General features: G+C 45.6%; 1 protein-coding gene across 1 annotated transcript in view; it reads left to right on the forward strand.

Moving 5' to 3' along the window:
- Window positions 1-17655, forward strand: part of PLEKHM3 (pleckstrin homology domain containing M3) — a 126705-nt gene that overhangs the window by 23837 nt on the left and 85213 nt on the right. The window contains exon 3 of the mRNA XM_054044613.1: window positions 4807-5742. Within this exon, the coding sequence (XP_053900588.1) occupies window positions 4807-5742 (936 nt within the window). The remainder of the gene's footprint in view (window positions 1-4806; window positions 5743-17655) is intronic.

The raw sequence follows: 17655 nt of genomic DNA on the forward strand, positions 1-17655 counted from the left end.
ACTTTTCCCCTGTGGCCGATGCCAAGCTAACTATCGTGATGTGAACCGAACCTGTTTTAAATAGCTTTGCTAGTCGCTTTCATCCCTTTCTTCCTTCCCTTTGAAGCTGAGTCAGGGAGTTTATACAAAAGCTGGCTAATGCTTTTTCATTTGATATTCCCATTTCCTTTAGAAGTGCGGGATGTACATTTCATGTATCTAATAGCCACTAATAGGTAACCATTTTTGTACCGTGTGCACCTTCTGCCTCTTCCTTACCTGTGAATGGGGGTCCTGATGCTGGTCTCCCATACATCACTCTGTCACTTGAGACTTCATTGGGCCCCAGTCTCTATTACACAGGGACTTCCACCAGTGCAAAATGCTATTGTTCTGACCTGGAAGCTGTCCACTGGCATAAGTGACTAGATACGGTGTAGGTCAACGGAGAATAAGGCCTATTGCCTTCAGGGGATTTACTCCTGGTTTATACCAGTGTAACCGAGAGCAAAGTCAGACCCCGGATTCAGAAAAATTCCCTATCGCTGCATTTAGAAAAACAAGGAGAAAATAATTGTTTTTAAATCTCTTATGATTTGGCTAGGCGGTTCATTTCACTCTGCATCTTTGTATTGAATCATATTCTAGAATAGCTGCCATGTGGACATTTTATTGGAAACGAGCACAGACCTGGTTTGTAGAAGTGGTTTAAGAAACCTGGTCCTTCGATATTAGAATCATAGAATATTAGGGTAGGAAGAGACCTCAGGAGGTCATCTAGTTCAACCCCCTGCTCAAAGCAGGACCAACACCAACTAAATCATCCCATTAAACCAACTCCCCCAGGAATGGACACACCTAGAATTAGAGGTAGCCTAATTCATCATCCTCAAAGTCGGTTTTGCCTTCCTTGAAGCTAAAGACTGAAAAATCATGAAAGCTCAGTGAAAACGGTTCTTCTTATATTAATGTCAGCATTATTCTATGCCAACTGCTGCCCAGACACACAAGACCTTAGTTTAAAGTTACTTGGAAGCATGTGACATAAGGCTAAATAAACCAGTTTGGGTTCTTATACACCTAAATATTGGGAATTAATTGCCAGATATAAAATGCATTGTTTGCAGGACAGAGGCAAATCAAATATGCTAATTACCTGGGAAATGCCTTCATCCATCTAAAATGACTGTTGGAAGTTAATTGAGAAGAAGAGACAAGGATGTGACTTGGGAAGGAAGTGAGCACAATCCTGCCAGGTTGTCAAGCAAAACACTGCAATTTGTCCTACTGAATTTGATGGGGCTGCTCATATGCTTATAGATTCATCGATTCCAAGGGCAGAAAGAACCACTGTGATCATCTCCTACATAACACAGGCCATAGAACTTCCCCACAATAACTCCTCGAGCAGATCATTCAGGGAAACATCCAGTCTTGATTTAAACATTGTCATCAATGGAGAATCCACCACGATCCTTGGTAAATTGTTCCAATGGTTAATTACCTTCACTGTTAACTTAAAATGAAGCACATGTGTAGAGTGATTTGCTAGATTGGGGCCACAATGCTCAGCTCCTTGTAGGGATTGAGCCTCGTAAGAGACTGGCGATGAGTAATCCAGTTTAATTATGTGTGTTCATTATGTGTCAGTCCTGTTTCTAAATTAATAATAATCCTTTGTGCTGTGAACACCTGATCTTGCAGCCATGGAAATCATTGTCAAAGCTTCCACTGAGTTCAGTTGTGTAGGATCGGGGTCTTAAAGCATAGCCTTTTGGCCAAGGATTTTCCTTGCAAACATTAATGAATTAAGCTTCATGGCACACCAATCGAGTAGGCTTTATTCGCTTTTTACAGATAAGTAGACTGAAGCACGAAGAGGTTAAATGAGTTGTCCAAGGTCACACAGAGAGTCAGTAGCCAATCTGGGAACAGAATCCAGGAGCTGTCTTCGGACAACACTGCCTAATCTAAAATGTATTCAAATAACAGGGATGTGAGAAAACACATTTGCTTGTTTTTTAATAGTAGCATTCGCTTGGCATGTGAAGGGACAGGCTGCCTGCCTCCAAACAGAAACACAAATACAAGCTGTTTAGCAATGGGAAAAAATATCCCAGCTTTGCTTAAACCACTTCTGATCTCCCCTCTTCCAATGCTTGTGGAAATCAGAGATGATTTGAGGATGGTGAGCCACCATGTCAGGTGGACACTCGGTGCAAGAAATTTTAATGAGATGTAATACAAACAAACTATCCAGAGAGAGGAGGTAATCTGCAGAGAGAATTCTCGGCTGCTCCCAGCTGCTATCTGTTTGTTTTCCCCTTATTTTTCAAGAAATTACAGTTCAAAAAAGCATAAGCCCAGATGTGGGTTATTTACTGTGATTATCTCCCTTTTTACTGTGCCTCAATTTAATTTCCCTGGTTTTGGGTGGGAGGAGGGAGAAAAGAAATGCTGTTTCTATTTATGTGGTGGACAGAAAGATGGTAGCACTCAGTGGATGGGTATTATCTGGCTTATTGTGCATCAAGGAGATGAAGGAGCAGAGGAGGATGAAGGGAGGGGCACCTTCTAATACAGCCCATCTATCCAGCATCCATTGCCCTGACCCGAACAGTATGAATTTGAATTTTAATCAATCTGGTTGATGTTTTTGTCCCAGTTAAAGTGGAAGCGGGTGAAGCCAATTCCCGGAAGCTTGAGGGAAGGGGAGTGGGAATGCCTAGTGAAAGAGAGAGAGAGAGATGGCCTTTCTGTCGCTCAGCAAAAGACAAGCACATTTCTGGGTAGCTGAACGAGGCCTGGGAGTAGGGAGTGGTTCTGAGTTTGTCTTATTATGGAAGAAGCTTGAACTGTCGTCTGTACTTTGGAAGCCGAGAGAGCGAGTGAGATAGCTGTTGGGTCTGCAGCAGCACCATCTCTTTTATTGGATTAACCGAGAAGGAAGATGACTGTAGAATGTGTACCCATTATCTGCACTACAAAGGGATTAGTGTGGGTTTCAAAAAAATTAATGGCTTTTGAGTTAGCACAGAAATACTAATGAATGTCAGGGCCAGAGATGTAAGGCAAACAAAATTGGTTTCTTATTTTTTTTTTCCCTTTGCATTTGGGGTATGAGTTTAATTTTTCTCTGCAATTTTATGATTTAGATCTATGGTTTTCCCTTTTAGCCGAAATACTCTCTAGTAGGTTGTCCATTTGCAGGGAGTAGTTAAATTTGTGTGTTTACATCCATATCAGACCTGATCATGCTTAAGTCAGTGAATTGTTGAAAACATCTGCACAGAAAGTCTATGTCTACACTGGGAAAACTTATCATGTTAAATACATGTTAACTAACATGATGTTAAGCACAGTTTTGTCCTTAGTGTTTGTCAGGAGAGCGGTCGATTTAGGACGTGCAAGCTAAGCCCAACCTAAACTCGACCTTTTTCCCGGTGTAAAGGTCGGGAAGCACCCTGAGCTCGATTTTGTTGTTGTTGCTGGTTGAGTTTTGCCCAGGTTTCTGTGACTACACTAAGGAAAAGGTCAGGTGTTAGCTACATCCTGGTCTATGCTACAAAGTTCAGTCAACCTAACTACGTAGCAAAGCGAAATGAAAAATGCCATGCCCTGTGTGTGAGACGTAGTTTAGGCCAACCTAATCCCCAGTGTAGACACCGCTAGGAATTCTTCCCTCAACCTAGCTATTGCCTCTCAGAGGTGGAGTTGCTACGGCGACAGAAGGTATTCTTCTGTTGCTGTAGAAAGCATCTGCACTACCGCAGCCCAGCATTTCTAATCTAGACAGAACCTAAGTCTGACCTTAATTTGACCACTTAGTTGAAACCCTTGGGTATGTCTTCCCTGCAGCATTAATTCACGCTCTTACTCAGGTGTTCCCCTTAATATTCCTCGTATCCACACACACAACCCTCTGACCTGAGCTGTCTGGTGCTTTCAACCCAAGTTAGCTGGCCCAGGTGGGGCTATAGGATAGAGTCTGGGTTCTGCTTACAGTCGGGCTGGTAACCCACCCCACCCACTTTGCAGTGAGGATATAGGCTAAGCCACTTGAGTGCTCATAACTCTCCAGTGCCTTCCCACAATTCCCCCTGCTGCACCCCAAAGGACAGACAAGTTTTCTCCCACAGTTCACTGGGGAAGAGGCATAGAGAGAGTAGTGTGCTTCTCAATACTTAAACTGCGTGGGAGGATCTAGATGGTAGGATGTATGGCATGTCCATACATAGAGCCACTTTAGAAAGAACCTCTAGAAAATATTATTCAGCTGAGCCCGGCCACTTTTTTTTATTGTGATTTAGCGTTTTAGGGTTTCCATTTCTGCTGGACCATGGGAGGCAGTGTGGCCTAGTGGATAGAGCACTGGATTGGGGCTCAGGAGACGTGGGCTTTATTCCCAGCTCTCCCACTGACCTGCTGGGTGACATTGGGCAAGTCACCTCGCCTTTTCTGTGCCTCCAGTTCTTATCTGTAAAATGGGGGGAATGGTACTCAAGCCCCTTGGTAAAGTGCTTTGAGATCCACAACTGAAAAAAGCTGTGTGAAAGCTGGGTATTACTATGTTTATCATTTCATCTCAATGCCATTCTGCAGTTGGCTGCATGGGTGTGTCAAGCTCTGCTTCTCCGGCATCATATGTCCCCGTTGCAAATATTTATTTGGGCCAAGACTGTCCAAGTCATACCAGTTCCCCTCAGAAATATAATAATACTTCATTTGGTGTGCCCACGAATACTGGGCAATTGCTGTGAGCCAGAATGACTATAGAGTGAATCGTTGGAAAAGAATTGAGTAATTGTCTTGTTTGGTTTCTTCCAGAACACAAACTGACATTCCCAAATATTCTGAAGAAGGGATACCTAGAAATTAGAAAGGACCATGACAGCTACTGGCAGCCCTGTTATGCAGAGCTCTCTCCACACAAACTGTACCTGTATTACCTCGACAGTAGCGGCAACCAGAATTTTCCTACCGTGTATCCGCTTTCACATTTCCAAAGTGTCACGGTCACAGACAGCACTGAAACAAAGATGGTGGATGCCGTTCTGTCGGACAACTCCCAGCTACAGCTGAAGGCAGAGTCGCCGTGGGAGACTTTGGACTGGGGGAAGAAACTTTGGGAGGTGGGGCATTCCTCTGCGCCAACGTTCAGGAGGCAGCAGGAAAACCTAGAGGACTCACAGAAGCTGGACAACAACAGAGACCTTCCCCAGATTCATGGCTTACAAAAGAAGCCTGCTGAGCTTTTCCAGTGTACAGCTTTGAGCCAAAATACAAAGGAGTACCAAAACATTCTCAGGTCAGGGACTCTTTATAGGTTGACGGTCCAGAATAACTGGAAAGCGTTTACTTTTGTACTAAGCAGATCTTGTCTCATGGCATTTCAGCCCGGGAGTCTCGATGAAGACCCTCTCCTGAGCTATAACATTGACGTGTGCCTGACTGTCCAGACAGATATTCTGGATGACTGTGACTCATGCTTTCAGGTCATTTTCCCTCAAGATGTCCTCCGGCTGCGTGCAGAGACCCGTCAGAGGGCACAGGAGTGGATGGAGGCCCTGAAATCTGCTGCCAACGCAGCCAGAAGTTTAGGTCCAAACCTGCAGGTTACTCTCAGAAACAAAGCCAGAGATCAGCCTCTGGGGAGAGACTTCAGGCAGAGCAAGCGCCAGTCTGTGACCACCAGCTTTCTGAGCATTCTGACCACGTTGTCTTTGGAAAGAGGACTCACGGCCCAGAGCTTCAAGTGTGCAGGTAAGCGACTCCATTGCAGTGGCTTTGCTCTCACATACTCTATATTGGATAAAAGACCGACTGCTTGTAAGTCCTTGTAAGGATTCATGCACATTTGTCCAAGAAATGGGCACTCATTTTCCATCCCTGTAACGCCACAGGCTGTGAAGGCCTCAGATCTGGCAAACTAAGCTGGTTTTGGCCTGGTTAGCCGCACAGTGGGGCATGTTCAAGTGAAACAGAAGGGGTTGTAAGGAGTGGTGCTATAGGTGGCGCTCTTCTCTCTGAGTCACCGCGGCTTACAGTGACACAGAAACTGTAAGAAGAACAGGAGTACTTGTGGCACCTTAGAGACTAACACATTTATTTGAGCATAAGCTTTCGTGGACTACAGCCCACTTCTTCGGAGGCATATTAGAAACTGTAAGAACATCTCCCATCATATCAGGTTTTGTAAACCCCTTCAGCATGTGGGTAGATTGTTGTCTCTTTGGCTCTTTTTACTGTGCGCATGTGCACGGCCTAGCCCAATGGGGTCTGGTTCCTGATGGTGCTAATGTAATAGAAATAATGCTGAAGCTAAATTCTGGAGCTAAGGTGCTTCCTTAATGACAACAAAGGCATTATTTTAATGGCAATAAGGCCTGAAGGCACAACACTTTGTGATGTGGTGTCATGCAATCTCTGATCCTAAGCAGGTTTGGGTAGGTATTGGATGGGGGATCTCAAAAGCACGCTGAGGGGCTGCAGGAAGCAGTGATGGTAGGTAGTGCTTTTCCCTCTGAGTCAATGTGGAGTCCCCCCCAACATGTGAGGTGAAAGGTGTAAACTTCTAGGTGTAAACGTCCTACAGCATTTTTGTAAGAGTAGGGTGTCAAGCCATTGTCCAGGACCAATTCCACTTTGAGTAATCATATTCTGCCTAGCTAAGATTTACCCTTTAGCCTCAGCTGAATACACAAGTATTATTCGCTTCCTGTTCCAGCTTGTGCTGTGTTACTGTGAAGTGGTTGTTGCATTTCATTGGAGGTTTAGGTGATTCATAGGGAGGAAGTCTTGTCCAGTGGTTAGAGCACAAGATTGGGAGTCAGAAATTCTGCATTCTCGTTCTGACTCTGCCACTGACTCATAGCGCATCCTGGCGTGACTAGCAGAGACCTACATTTTCAAAAGTGATTCTGATTTGGGGTGCATTAGGTTTTGGGTGCTTACTTTAATATAACTTAAAGGAGTCTGATTTGCAGAAAGTGCTGAACTGCCCCCCCCCCCCCCCCCAGTCAACAGGCCCCTTTAAAATGTCTCAAGTCGGGCATCTAACAATGGAGGCACCCTAAATCACTAGTCACTTCTGAAAATTTAGGCCTGTTAGTCTCTCTGTGCATGTTCCCCCATCTGTAAAATGGGGATAAGAAATCCTACCAGACACAGGTGGATTATGGGGATCAATTAATTGATGTTTGTAAAACAATATTAAGACCCTAGGGTGCTGGGCACTACAAAAGGGCCAGGGTATTGTAACAATCAGATCAGTATGTATGTGTACAATTAGAACTGCTTAAGGGTACTTTGTCATGGGCCCTTTCTATTAATGTCTACTAGAGCTCCTCTGGTAGCTCAAGTGGTAGGGGCCTGTGTTAGGACCAAGGGGATCTGAGTTCTATGTTCCATACAGCTATCGAACTTGCAGACTGTGTAATTTTTTCATTGCTGTATCTTCGCTGAGTCTTTCATTTCCTTAAAAGCTCAAATTCAGCTCCTGGGCTTCAGGAGGAGACTCCCTGTATGCTTGGATTATCGTGCCTTTCCTTCAGATACTGTCACCTGTCTGTGTGTGTTCTAGGCCTGAGATCCAGATGTGTGCTTATCTGCTTTTTTCCTTCCCTGGAAGTGGATTTAATGTCACAGCCTCAAGCATCCATGTTTGTTTTGTTTGATTAATCGCAACCTTAATTCATTTGAGAACTGACTAGTTCAGGGCCAGGGTACAATTTAATTGGCGCTTTTGAAAATCCCATTACCTACATCTGGCCCTATGTCTCCCTTTGCCTCCGTTCCCCATCTATAAAATGGTGATAATAGCCCTTCCCTATCTCATGTGTGTTGTGAGGATAAATACATTATGGATAGTGAGGCACTCAGGCCCAGATCCTCAGAGGTATTTAGGCTCCCATCTTCTGTTGAAATCAGTGGAAGTTAGGAACCTAAATAGCCTTTGAGGTTCTGGGCCTCAGATACTACATTGATAGGGAGCCATACAAGGACCTGAGAGAGATCTGTGTAATCTGTTACCTGTATGCAGTGCTGTTATAGCTGTGTGGGTCCCAGGATATTAGAGAGACAAGGTGGGTGAGGTAATATCTTTTCTTGGACCAACTTCTGTTGGTGGGAGAGGCAAGCTTTCGAGGTAACATGGAGCTGGAGAAGATCTCTGTGTCAGCTGGAAAGCTTGTTTCTCTCAGCAGCAGAAGCTGGTCATTAAAAGATATGACCTTACCTATCTTGTCTCTCAAATCTGTTACCCAGCAGTCAGGGTTTATTAAACTCCAGGGGAAGCAAAGTCAGTAGTCTCATTTTAAGATATTTTCAGGGTTTTCTTCTTCATTTTCTTCCTTTCTTCTTAATTCTCTTCACTTAAAACAAAATTCAGTAAAGAAACGTTCTCTCCTTTAGCGCCACCATTTCAGTGCTGCCCTGCTTCCAAGAAAGCTGATGAGTGTGTTGCCAGCGACCTCAGCAGGAGCGGGATCAGGCCATGGGAGAGCAACAAATAACCTGTCGTCTTTAATTTGAGAAGTATTTTGGGTATTCTGGATTTTATCCTGTGGGAACAGCCTTTTGTGTGGGAAAGGATGGATTTCCTCTCTGAAACATGCTACATTGCATCTTGAGTCATTCAGATGTTCCCCACAGAAATAAAGCACTCTGACCTTGTTGGGGCGTGAGTGCTGTTTTTAATTTATGGTCTTATTTTTAAAAAACCGCGTGTAGCTTTCATGATACTCCGAGGCCAGGTCTGCACTACAGTCCTGTCTCGGTGTAACTACATTGCTCAGGGGTGTGAAAAACCCACATCCCTGAATGACACAGTTATACCAACCTCCCCTCCCCTCCGTGTAGACAGTGCTATGGTGAAAGGAGAGCTTCTCCGGTCGATCTTGCTACTGCCTCTCATGGAGGTGGATTAACTACACTGACAGGACAAGCTCTCCTGTTGGCGTAGGTAGTGTCTTCACTAAAACACTACAGCTGCACCGGTACAACTGTATGTGAAGACTAGCCTTGACGCTTACTTGTTAGACATTTCCTGTGCTCCCATGGCCAGATTTTTCAGAAGTGATGAACAAGCATAGCTTCCACAGTAGGATTTATGGGCACTCAGCATCTCTGAGACTGAGAATCAGGCGACTGGGCATAATTTTAACTTGAATTTCAATATACCAATACATCACATCCAGTTTTAGAGAAGGGTTTATGTCCCTAGTGCTGTCTTTTTTCATTGTGGGCTGTGCCTGTCCCCCGGGGTCCTGGAGAGTGGATTTGGGGCCTCTAGCTGCTACCACAATACAAATAAATAATAATAATGAATAATAACTGGGAAAATTCCATCCTGTTTGCTTCAGGGAGGAAAAGTTCGTGCCGAGGAGACTTTGGGGAATAATGAGTGTATGCATCTTCATTGCTATATAGACGGTTTCTGCTGTTTTACTTCATAGGCTGCTGTTTAACCTAACAGGACTGCTGTCGGTAATTAAATCTTGCAGGCATTAAGAGCTTTCCCTCCCAACCCCCCGCTCCCACCCCGGCTGCTGGGAGGGGGAAGCTTGGAAAGAAGGGGGGGGGGCGAAGTTTTGCTGTGAATTCTTCAGCCATTTAGTGCAAATTCCTGTAATTACCGTCATTGTGTCGTGTCTGAATGGCACATAATACAGCAGAAGCCTTTCCTAATTGAGACCTTACAGGAGGTACAAATCCCTTCTTTGTTCAGCCTGCCAAATTAGTGCCGGAAAGTGGCAGGGTCCGAGTGGGAATCAAAGGCGAGCAACACAAAGATGGAACTTAAGGCTACAGTAATAACCCTCTCTTGTCCTGCAGGGAAAAAAGTAATGACCAATGAAAAATGAAGTTTTTTTGTTATAAATTCCCTTGACATGACAGCACCTCGGGGCTGCTTTATTTATTTAGTAAAAGTGATTAAACAGTAATACAACAGGGCAGTCCATTGTCTGCCATGCTACCGCCCACCCTACAGACCCCTGCTGCCTTGGCTAATTGATTGACAATGAACCTCTGATAAAGAAGTTTGTTGGGAGGTTTGATGGGGGGGGTTCCCCCCCCTTTCTTTGTCTGGAGTTTCTTTTTGTTTGAATTGCACTCCACATTCTACCCCCCCCCCCCACCTCCCCCTTTTAAAAGCTTTTCAGGGACAGCTCCCAGACAAACAGCTGACACTCACAAGCAGGTAGAGAAGAATGAGAATCTCTGTGCCTAGCTTTTGACAGGTTTATCTTGGGGGCTGACTAGCACTTTCCAACCATCGATATAAGCCAGGGCAGCAGTGTCAGACATAGCCATGGGGTGGAGGGGAAAGGGAGGGGGTCAGATTGTTGATGTGCTGGGGTGAGAAGGGTAGTTTAAAAAAACAGTTTTCCTTTGGTGGGAACTGATGCCTTAGCTTGGTCTGTGCATGCAAGAGGTTTCCCCCACCCTGGTTTCTCCCTCTTACTGTGGGGCAGGGCATCCATTTCTCATACTGGGTTTTCAAGATAGGAAGCTAATATGTAGGCTGTTGATTAAAAGGGTCAGAAGGGAGTGGAGATTTTTAAGACTGCATATATTTTATATGCTTTGTTGTGTGTACAAATTTTTGGCCCCGAAGATGCATATTTTCTGGAGAGAAAGTGAGATGAGCTACACATTCCTTAGGCCCCAAAAAGTCAGCCTCTCCTTGGTCTCTAATTAATGTGCCCCTAGACTCTCTTCTTACAAGCCAGGAGCCGGATCCTGCACTGTGATTCCCTGGCACAGGTGCCCACACTGGTGGTGAATATGTGGAACTGTGTACAGGTGTAGGGTTCACATGGTTCACATGCTAGATGATCACATGGGATCAGAGGCCTGAGGCCCTGAGCCTACAAACAGTTAAGCACATGCATAATTTAACTCAGGTGAATCTGCTCCATGTGCATAAAGTTAAACACCTGCTTAAGTGCTTTGCCAGGTCAGGTTCCAAGCTAGTAAATGTCATGCTTCGTGGTTTGGCTTTTAATGGGCAGATATGGGAAAAGTTTACACGGTCACAAGGTCCTTTTCCATTAATGGGTTGTGTCACAGATAGATCCACTATTTAGTTACTTCGTTTGGATACAGGCAAAATCCCTGAATTGATCAGATTACGAATATAGGATTTGCCAGCCTGGATCAAAGCATGTGTCCATCAAGTCTAGTGTCCTGAATCTGGCAGTGGCTAGTAGCTAATTCTCCAGAGGACAGTGTAGATACCCACCCCCTGTAGTGAAGCACCCAGCTGTTTGTTCAATACTGTGGGGTCAAGGGGAAAGGAAGGAGCTTCTCCCACAGACCTAAGGGGGATCAGATTATGCCTGGGGCTCCTAGCCCTTTTTTGTCATGCCCCCAGTTTTGAAATGGACTGGTGAGATGAGCTGCCTTTTCCCTGGTCTCCTTGCACTGTGCTCTGGCATAGTTACTAGTCTCTTTCTCCTTTGGGGGTCTCTTTCCTCTCTGCAGCTTTTTCTTTTTTACAATTAATTTGTAATTAGATTAATAAAAGGAAACATACGCAGCTCTAACTGCCAGTCCTAATGAATATGTGCGTTCCACCCTGATGCGAAATGTGCTCAGTATCTTTATGGTTGTAGCTTTCTATTTTCCATCCTTGCATTTTTTTTTTCCCCCTCCCGCCATTCTCTTTCCTGCTTTGCCAGGCGATTCCCATTCATTGTCCCCACACTTGCCAGAAAGATACACGCTGCTGCTGGGGCTCCATAGACTTGGCTGCATGTGCTCTCCCCGCTGAGAGCAGAAAGCAAGGGTTGGGCCAGCGAGCCTGCAACTCTGTATGCATGAGCTGCTCCTGTAGAGGCCACGCAGGAGCAGCAGGTGGAAGGCTGGTGGCTTTCCAGGAGGCATTTTACCCATGGCTATGTTGTGATCACATTTGCACTGGTCGGGGGGATCTGGCAGAGCAGAAACGAGGTCCTGCAGCTCTTCCTCCTAGCTAGAGCTAGTGTGGAGCCCACCCAGGGTTGGGAAAATGCTGTTTTTTGTCTTGCAGAATGAAATATGTTTACCCTTAATTTCCCGGCAAACCAGCAAATATTATTGTTCACAAAACTATTTAGTCACTTAAAAAAAAATCCAGCTACAGTACTGACTTGGTCTGACTTTCATCAAAACAATCGCCAGTGGACAGCTAGAGGTGCCCATCCTTTGAATTCAGCAGGTGCTTTGTAAGTCGTTGTAACACCCTAGAAATTCAGTAGCACCTATCTACTGAATTAAAAACACTACAGGCCAAATTTCAATAAGCTGTTCGACTGATAATATTATATCAGAATGTCCTTTTAAAGACCTTCAGCCCCAGGTTATTGCGATTTCATTAATTGCAGCCAGCAGCCCCTCAATCTTACCTAAGTGCTGTACACATCAATTTATGTTCTATTTAGCTTCACCTCAGTTGATCTCATTTCTCTGTCTCTCCAAGATTCCAGGGATTTTTCCTCCTCCCCTTCTTCTGAGTCTCTATAATGCTCCCTATGAGAGTGTGTGTTGCATTAAAAAATTGCATTTGTAATGGTGCTTTATAAACCACGGTTTCTCATGGGTGTATAGCTGCCCTTTCAGAGCCCCTTGAAACCAAGAGAAAAACTTTCATTGAGTTCAGCGGAAGTGGGTTTGGGACCTTTAGGGCTCAGCCCTGCATTCTTGTACTCATGCAAAAACTCCACTGTCCCTGTCTAGACTAGAATTTGGAAGGTGTTAGCTACACCTACTCTGGATAAAGCCATTGACTTCTGGGGGCTTTTCCAGGCGAAGGACTACCAGATGGGATTCTGAAGTGGCTTGCAGGTGAAAGCTCAATTTGTCACATTCTCGGATGGATACTGGAGTAATTTTGCCTTGGTGTGCGATTAGATCTTTCTGGATTTATCCTGGCCCCCTGGCGGAGCCCCTCTGAGGTGAATATTTAGAAACACGGTGAGACTACTGGTCATCAGTGCACTAGCAGTTTGAATGCTGCTGTTTGGGAAGATCACAGAGGGTGTATCACACGATAGCTCTCCTGCGGTGTTGGTTGGCTAAGCATGCCCCATGTAACGAGGCGATGGCAGAAGCCATTTTCTTTTGGTTTCTAGAGGCAGGGTGTGTTTGTTCAGCTGAGCTTTCTGATCCAATTCTAAGATGTGATTCGGCTTTGAATAGTGATTGTAAAACGGACATCCGATTCTATCTGCTCTCTTTGTGATCTGCTACATGTGTGCAGAATCATCTCTTTAGTCTTCTGACAAAAATAAGTTTTTACTCCTGTTATCCACAGTCCTGGGAGGATGAGCTGCGTTCTGTTCTGAGGTGAGCATCACAAACAGAATTATTATCTAAGTTCCCATTGCAGGGCCACAGTTTGCCCTCAGTGACACCTTTGCAACCTCAGGAGTATGACTGAGATTGCATTGCATTTGCAAGCCCTTTGGAGCCATTATAAACATTATAACAGAATGGTCACAGCTCACTTCATGTAGTTTTGGGTCCATTTATCCTATGGACCCAGTTTGTGTGTGACTAGAGTGCCACTGGAGCGTATCAAGTATCAGAGGGGTAGCCGTGTTAGTCTGGATCTGTAAAAAGCAACAGAGAGTCCTGTGGCACTTATAGACTAACAGTCGTATTGGAGCGTAAGCTTTCGTGAATGAATACCCACTTCGTCAGACTGGAGTGTATGAGATGCATCTATTGTTGATGTTGTTATGTCTGACCAGGCAAATGCCAAAAGCAGTGTCTTGGAGAGACATGGTGGGTGAGGTAATATCTTTTATTAGACCAACTTCTGTTGGCGAAAGAGACCAGCTTTCAAGCCTACACAGAGCTCTTCAGCCAGACCTGAAGAAGAGCTGTGCGTAAGTTCAAAAGCTTGTCTCTTTCAGCAACAGGGGTGGTCTAATAAAAGATATTACCTCACCCGCCGTATGTCTCTACATCCTGGGACCAACACAACCACAGTAGCACCGCAAAAGCAGAATCTGTAAACTTCCTGTTCCCTCACGCATTGTGATAGGAGAGGCATCATCAAGAAAACAGTTAAGGAACCGCAACAGAAAACTGAGCAATGTAGAGAGAGCTTCTGAGCCTCAGGGGTTCCATTTTCCAAACAAGTAATCTTATGAGATATGACTTTATTCTGTCAGGCTGAGAAATTGGGATAGTCAATCCAGGCAGCTTTCACTCATCAAAACAAATTACAGGCTGACTACTACATAGATAGTTAACAGGTCATAAATTTTCATATGCATCTGTAAAGCATTAAGCATTCCTCTGTTGCTAAATGAAATATACGTGCAAATACGATAACTGACATGGTGACTAACGAGAGGAAATTCACCTGAACAGATCTGTCAAAACAAAAAGAATTTGCTTTTAATAACCACACACTACATAGTGCAGCAATTACCCAAGATAGAAGTACAAAACTACCCTTAGCATATCTAAACTGAAGTACTGTTGAGGCTCTCTAAATAAGCAGCCGCTGTATCAAAGAACACAAACTCTGCTAACCATGAGGCCTACAATGAGTTGAAAGTCAATGAGAAAACGGGGGGGGCTAAGTGCCCCTTCAGTGAACTGCAGAGCAAAAATGAAAATTGAGTGAAGTACAGTTTTTTCAGCTGAATACCCCATGCGGCCCTGATAATGCAAATGCTTATTGCCCATGCTTAGCTCTATGTACACGAGGAGCTTTGCAAAGTGACTACTCGCATGTGTAAAGTTAAACGTGGGTGTAAACATTTGCAGGATCAGGGATATAATTTTCTGTTATTCTTAAATTATATTTCTCCCTCTGCCTGCTGGACTGGGAGTATTGGCTAGGCAGCGTGTACGTTCTATTGGGAATGAATCACTCACATTGCTAAGAACATAGAAAATTAAGGACACCCACTGCTAAAGAAGACTGGAAGATGGTAACTTGAGGTGGCCTTATCAAACTCTGTGCCATTTTCCTTTCTTCTCCTTTACACTGTTTCTAAGGCCTGGTCTACACTACGACTTTAATTCGGATTTATCAGCTTTAATTCGAATTAACCCTGTAACCGTCCACACAACGACGCCATTTAATTCGATGTAAAGGGCCCTTTAAATCGATTTCTGTACTCCACCCCAACGAGCGGAGTAGCGCCAAAATCGATTTTAGCAATTCGAATTAGGGTTAGTGTGGCCGCAATTCGATGGTATTGGCCTCCGGGAGCTATCCCACAGTGCATCATTGTGACCGCTCTGGACAGCAATCCGAACTCGGATGCACTGGCCAGGTAGACAGGAAAAGCCCCGCGAACATTTGAACTTCATTTCCTGTTTGCCCAGCGTGGAGAGCACAGGTGACCACAGATACCTCATCAGCACAGGTAACCATGCAGGCTGATAATCGAAAAAGAGCACCAGCATGGACCGTGAGGGAGGTACTGGATCTGATCGCTGTATGGGGAGAGGATTCAGTGCTTGCAGAACTTCGTTCTAAAAGACGAAATGCAAAAACTTTTGAAAAAATTTCCAAGGGCATGATGGAGAGAGGCCACAATAGGGACTCTGAGCAGTGCCGCGTGAAGGTCAAGGAGCTCAGACAAGCCTATCAAAAAACAAAGGAGGCAAACGGTCGCTCCGGGTCAGAGCCGCGGACATGCCGCTACTACGCCGAGCTGCATGCAATTCTAGGGGGGGCTGCCACCACTACCCCACCTTTGTTCGTGGATTCTGGGTCGGGGATAGTCTCGACGCCTGAGGATTCTGCCGATGGGGTAGAGGAGGAGGAGGAGGAGGATGAGCTTGCAGAGAGCACACAGCACTCCATTCTCCCCAACAGCCAGGATCTTTTTCTCACCCTGACTGAAGTACCCTCCCAAGCCTCCCAAGCCAGTACCCAAGACTCTGACCCCATGGAAGGGACCTCAGGTGAGTTTACCTTTTAAAATATAAAACTTGTTTTAAAAGCAAACGGTTTTTAATGATTACTTTGCCTGACTTTGCATTCGCGGTCAGTTCAGCTACTGGAAAAGTCTGTAGCTACTGGAAAAGTCTGTTAACGTGTCTGGGGATGGAGCGGAAATCCTCCAGGGACATCTCCATGAAGCTCTCCTGGAGGTACTCCGAAAGCCTTGCCAGAAGGTTTCTGGGCAGTGCATCCTTATTCCCTCCTCCATGGTAGGACACTTGACCACGCCATGCTTGCAGCAAGTAATCTGGTATCATTGCCTGACAAAGCCTAGCAGCGTATGGTCCCGGTGTTTGCTGGCATTCAAGCAACATCCGTTCTTTATCTTGTTGTGTAATCCTCAGGAGAGTGATATCACTCCTGGTAACCTGGTTGAAATACGGGAACTTAATTAAGGGGACAGAGGTGGCCGTTCCTACTGGGCTGTTTGCCTGTGGCGGAAAATAAATCCTTCCCTGCAGTTAGCCAAGCGCAGATGGGAAATTGGCCCTGAAGTTTTCCGCGTTTGGCTAGCAGGGTTCTTCCCTGTTACCAGCCACGCGGTGGGGGGAGGGTACCGTGATCATCCCAGAGAATTCATGGCGAGGGGGGGGGGGGGTCGGCGGCGGGGGGGGGGGGGGGTAGTTTGGTGCCTGCAGGGATCTTCCCTGATACCAGCCATGCGGTGGGGGGAGGGGTACCGTGATCATCCCAGAGAATTCATGGCGGGGGGGGGGGGTTAGTTTGTTTTCTGGTGCTGCTGAATGTTAACAGAAAAACCGCAGCACTCTACTTGCCTGAAGGGGCCCAGACAAGCCCCCCCCACACTGCCCCCCCCCCAACTGGCTGAGATTGGCCAGGCTTCTGCAGCACTCTACAGGCTATGCTTGGTATGTGGGAAAGGAGGGTGCAGAAGCTGTAAAACAATGGCTTACCATGGCCGCATGCAAGCCGAATTCTGTTGCCCAGACCTGTGATCTCTAGCAGCAAAGCCACAAGCACTCAGCATTAAGAGGCAAAATGCGACCTTGCACAGAAATCACATGTGCTATGTAATGTGAACAGTGTTGGTCACCGTGAAAGAGTATAAGCATTGTTCTGCAAAATGTAGCTTTTAAAACAATTCTCTCTTTTTTCCCCTCCCTACAGCAGCTGCAAATTCCTCAAGCCTCCCTCCTCCATCCCGAAGGTTATCACAGATAAGGCGTCGTAAGAAGAAGACGCGGGAGGACATGTTTTCTGAAATTATGCAATCCAGCAGGAGTGACAGAGCTCATCTGAATGAGTGGAAGGAAACAGTTTCAAAGTATAGGAAAGAAGTCAGTGAACGTGAGGAGAGGAGGGACCAACGTGAGGAGAGGAGGGACCAACGTGAGGAGAGGAGAGACGATCGAGATGAGAGATGGCGGCAGGAAGACCAGAGGATGAAGGATGCAACGCTGGGGCTGCTCCGGCGTCTGGTGGAGGTTCAGGAACGGCTGCTGGAAAATAGACTGCCGCTTCAGCCCCTGTTCCACCCTCCCCCCTCCCCATGTTCCGTATCCTCCTCACCCAGACGTGTAAGAACGCGGGGGGGGAGGCTCCGTACACCTTCCCATTCCACCCCAGTAGACAGCCCAAGCAAAAGGCTGTCATTTTTTTAACCTTTTCTTTGTGGCTTTTTCCTTCCCAGCAATCCTCCTCCCAAATACCACCCGGGTTCCCTCCCTCTTTTTCTAATCTATTAATAAAGAATAAAT

This window comes from Malaclemys terrapin, chromosome 11 (genome assembly GCF_027887155.1).
Source record: "Malaclemys terrapin pileata isolate rMalTer1 chromosome 11, rMalTer1.hap1, whole genome shotgun sequence".
Classification (NCBI taxonomy): domain Eukaryota; kingdom Metazoa; phylum Chordata; order Testudines; family Emydidae; genus Malaclemys; species Malaclemys terrapin.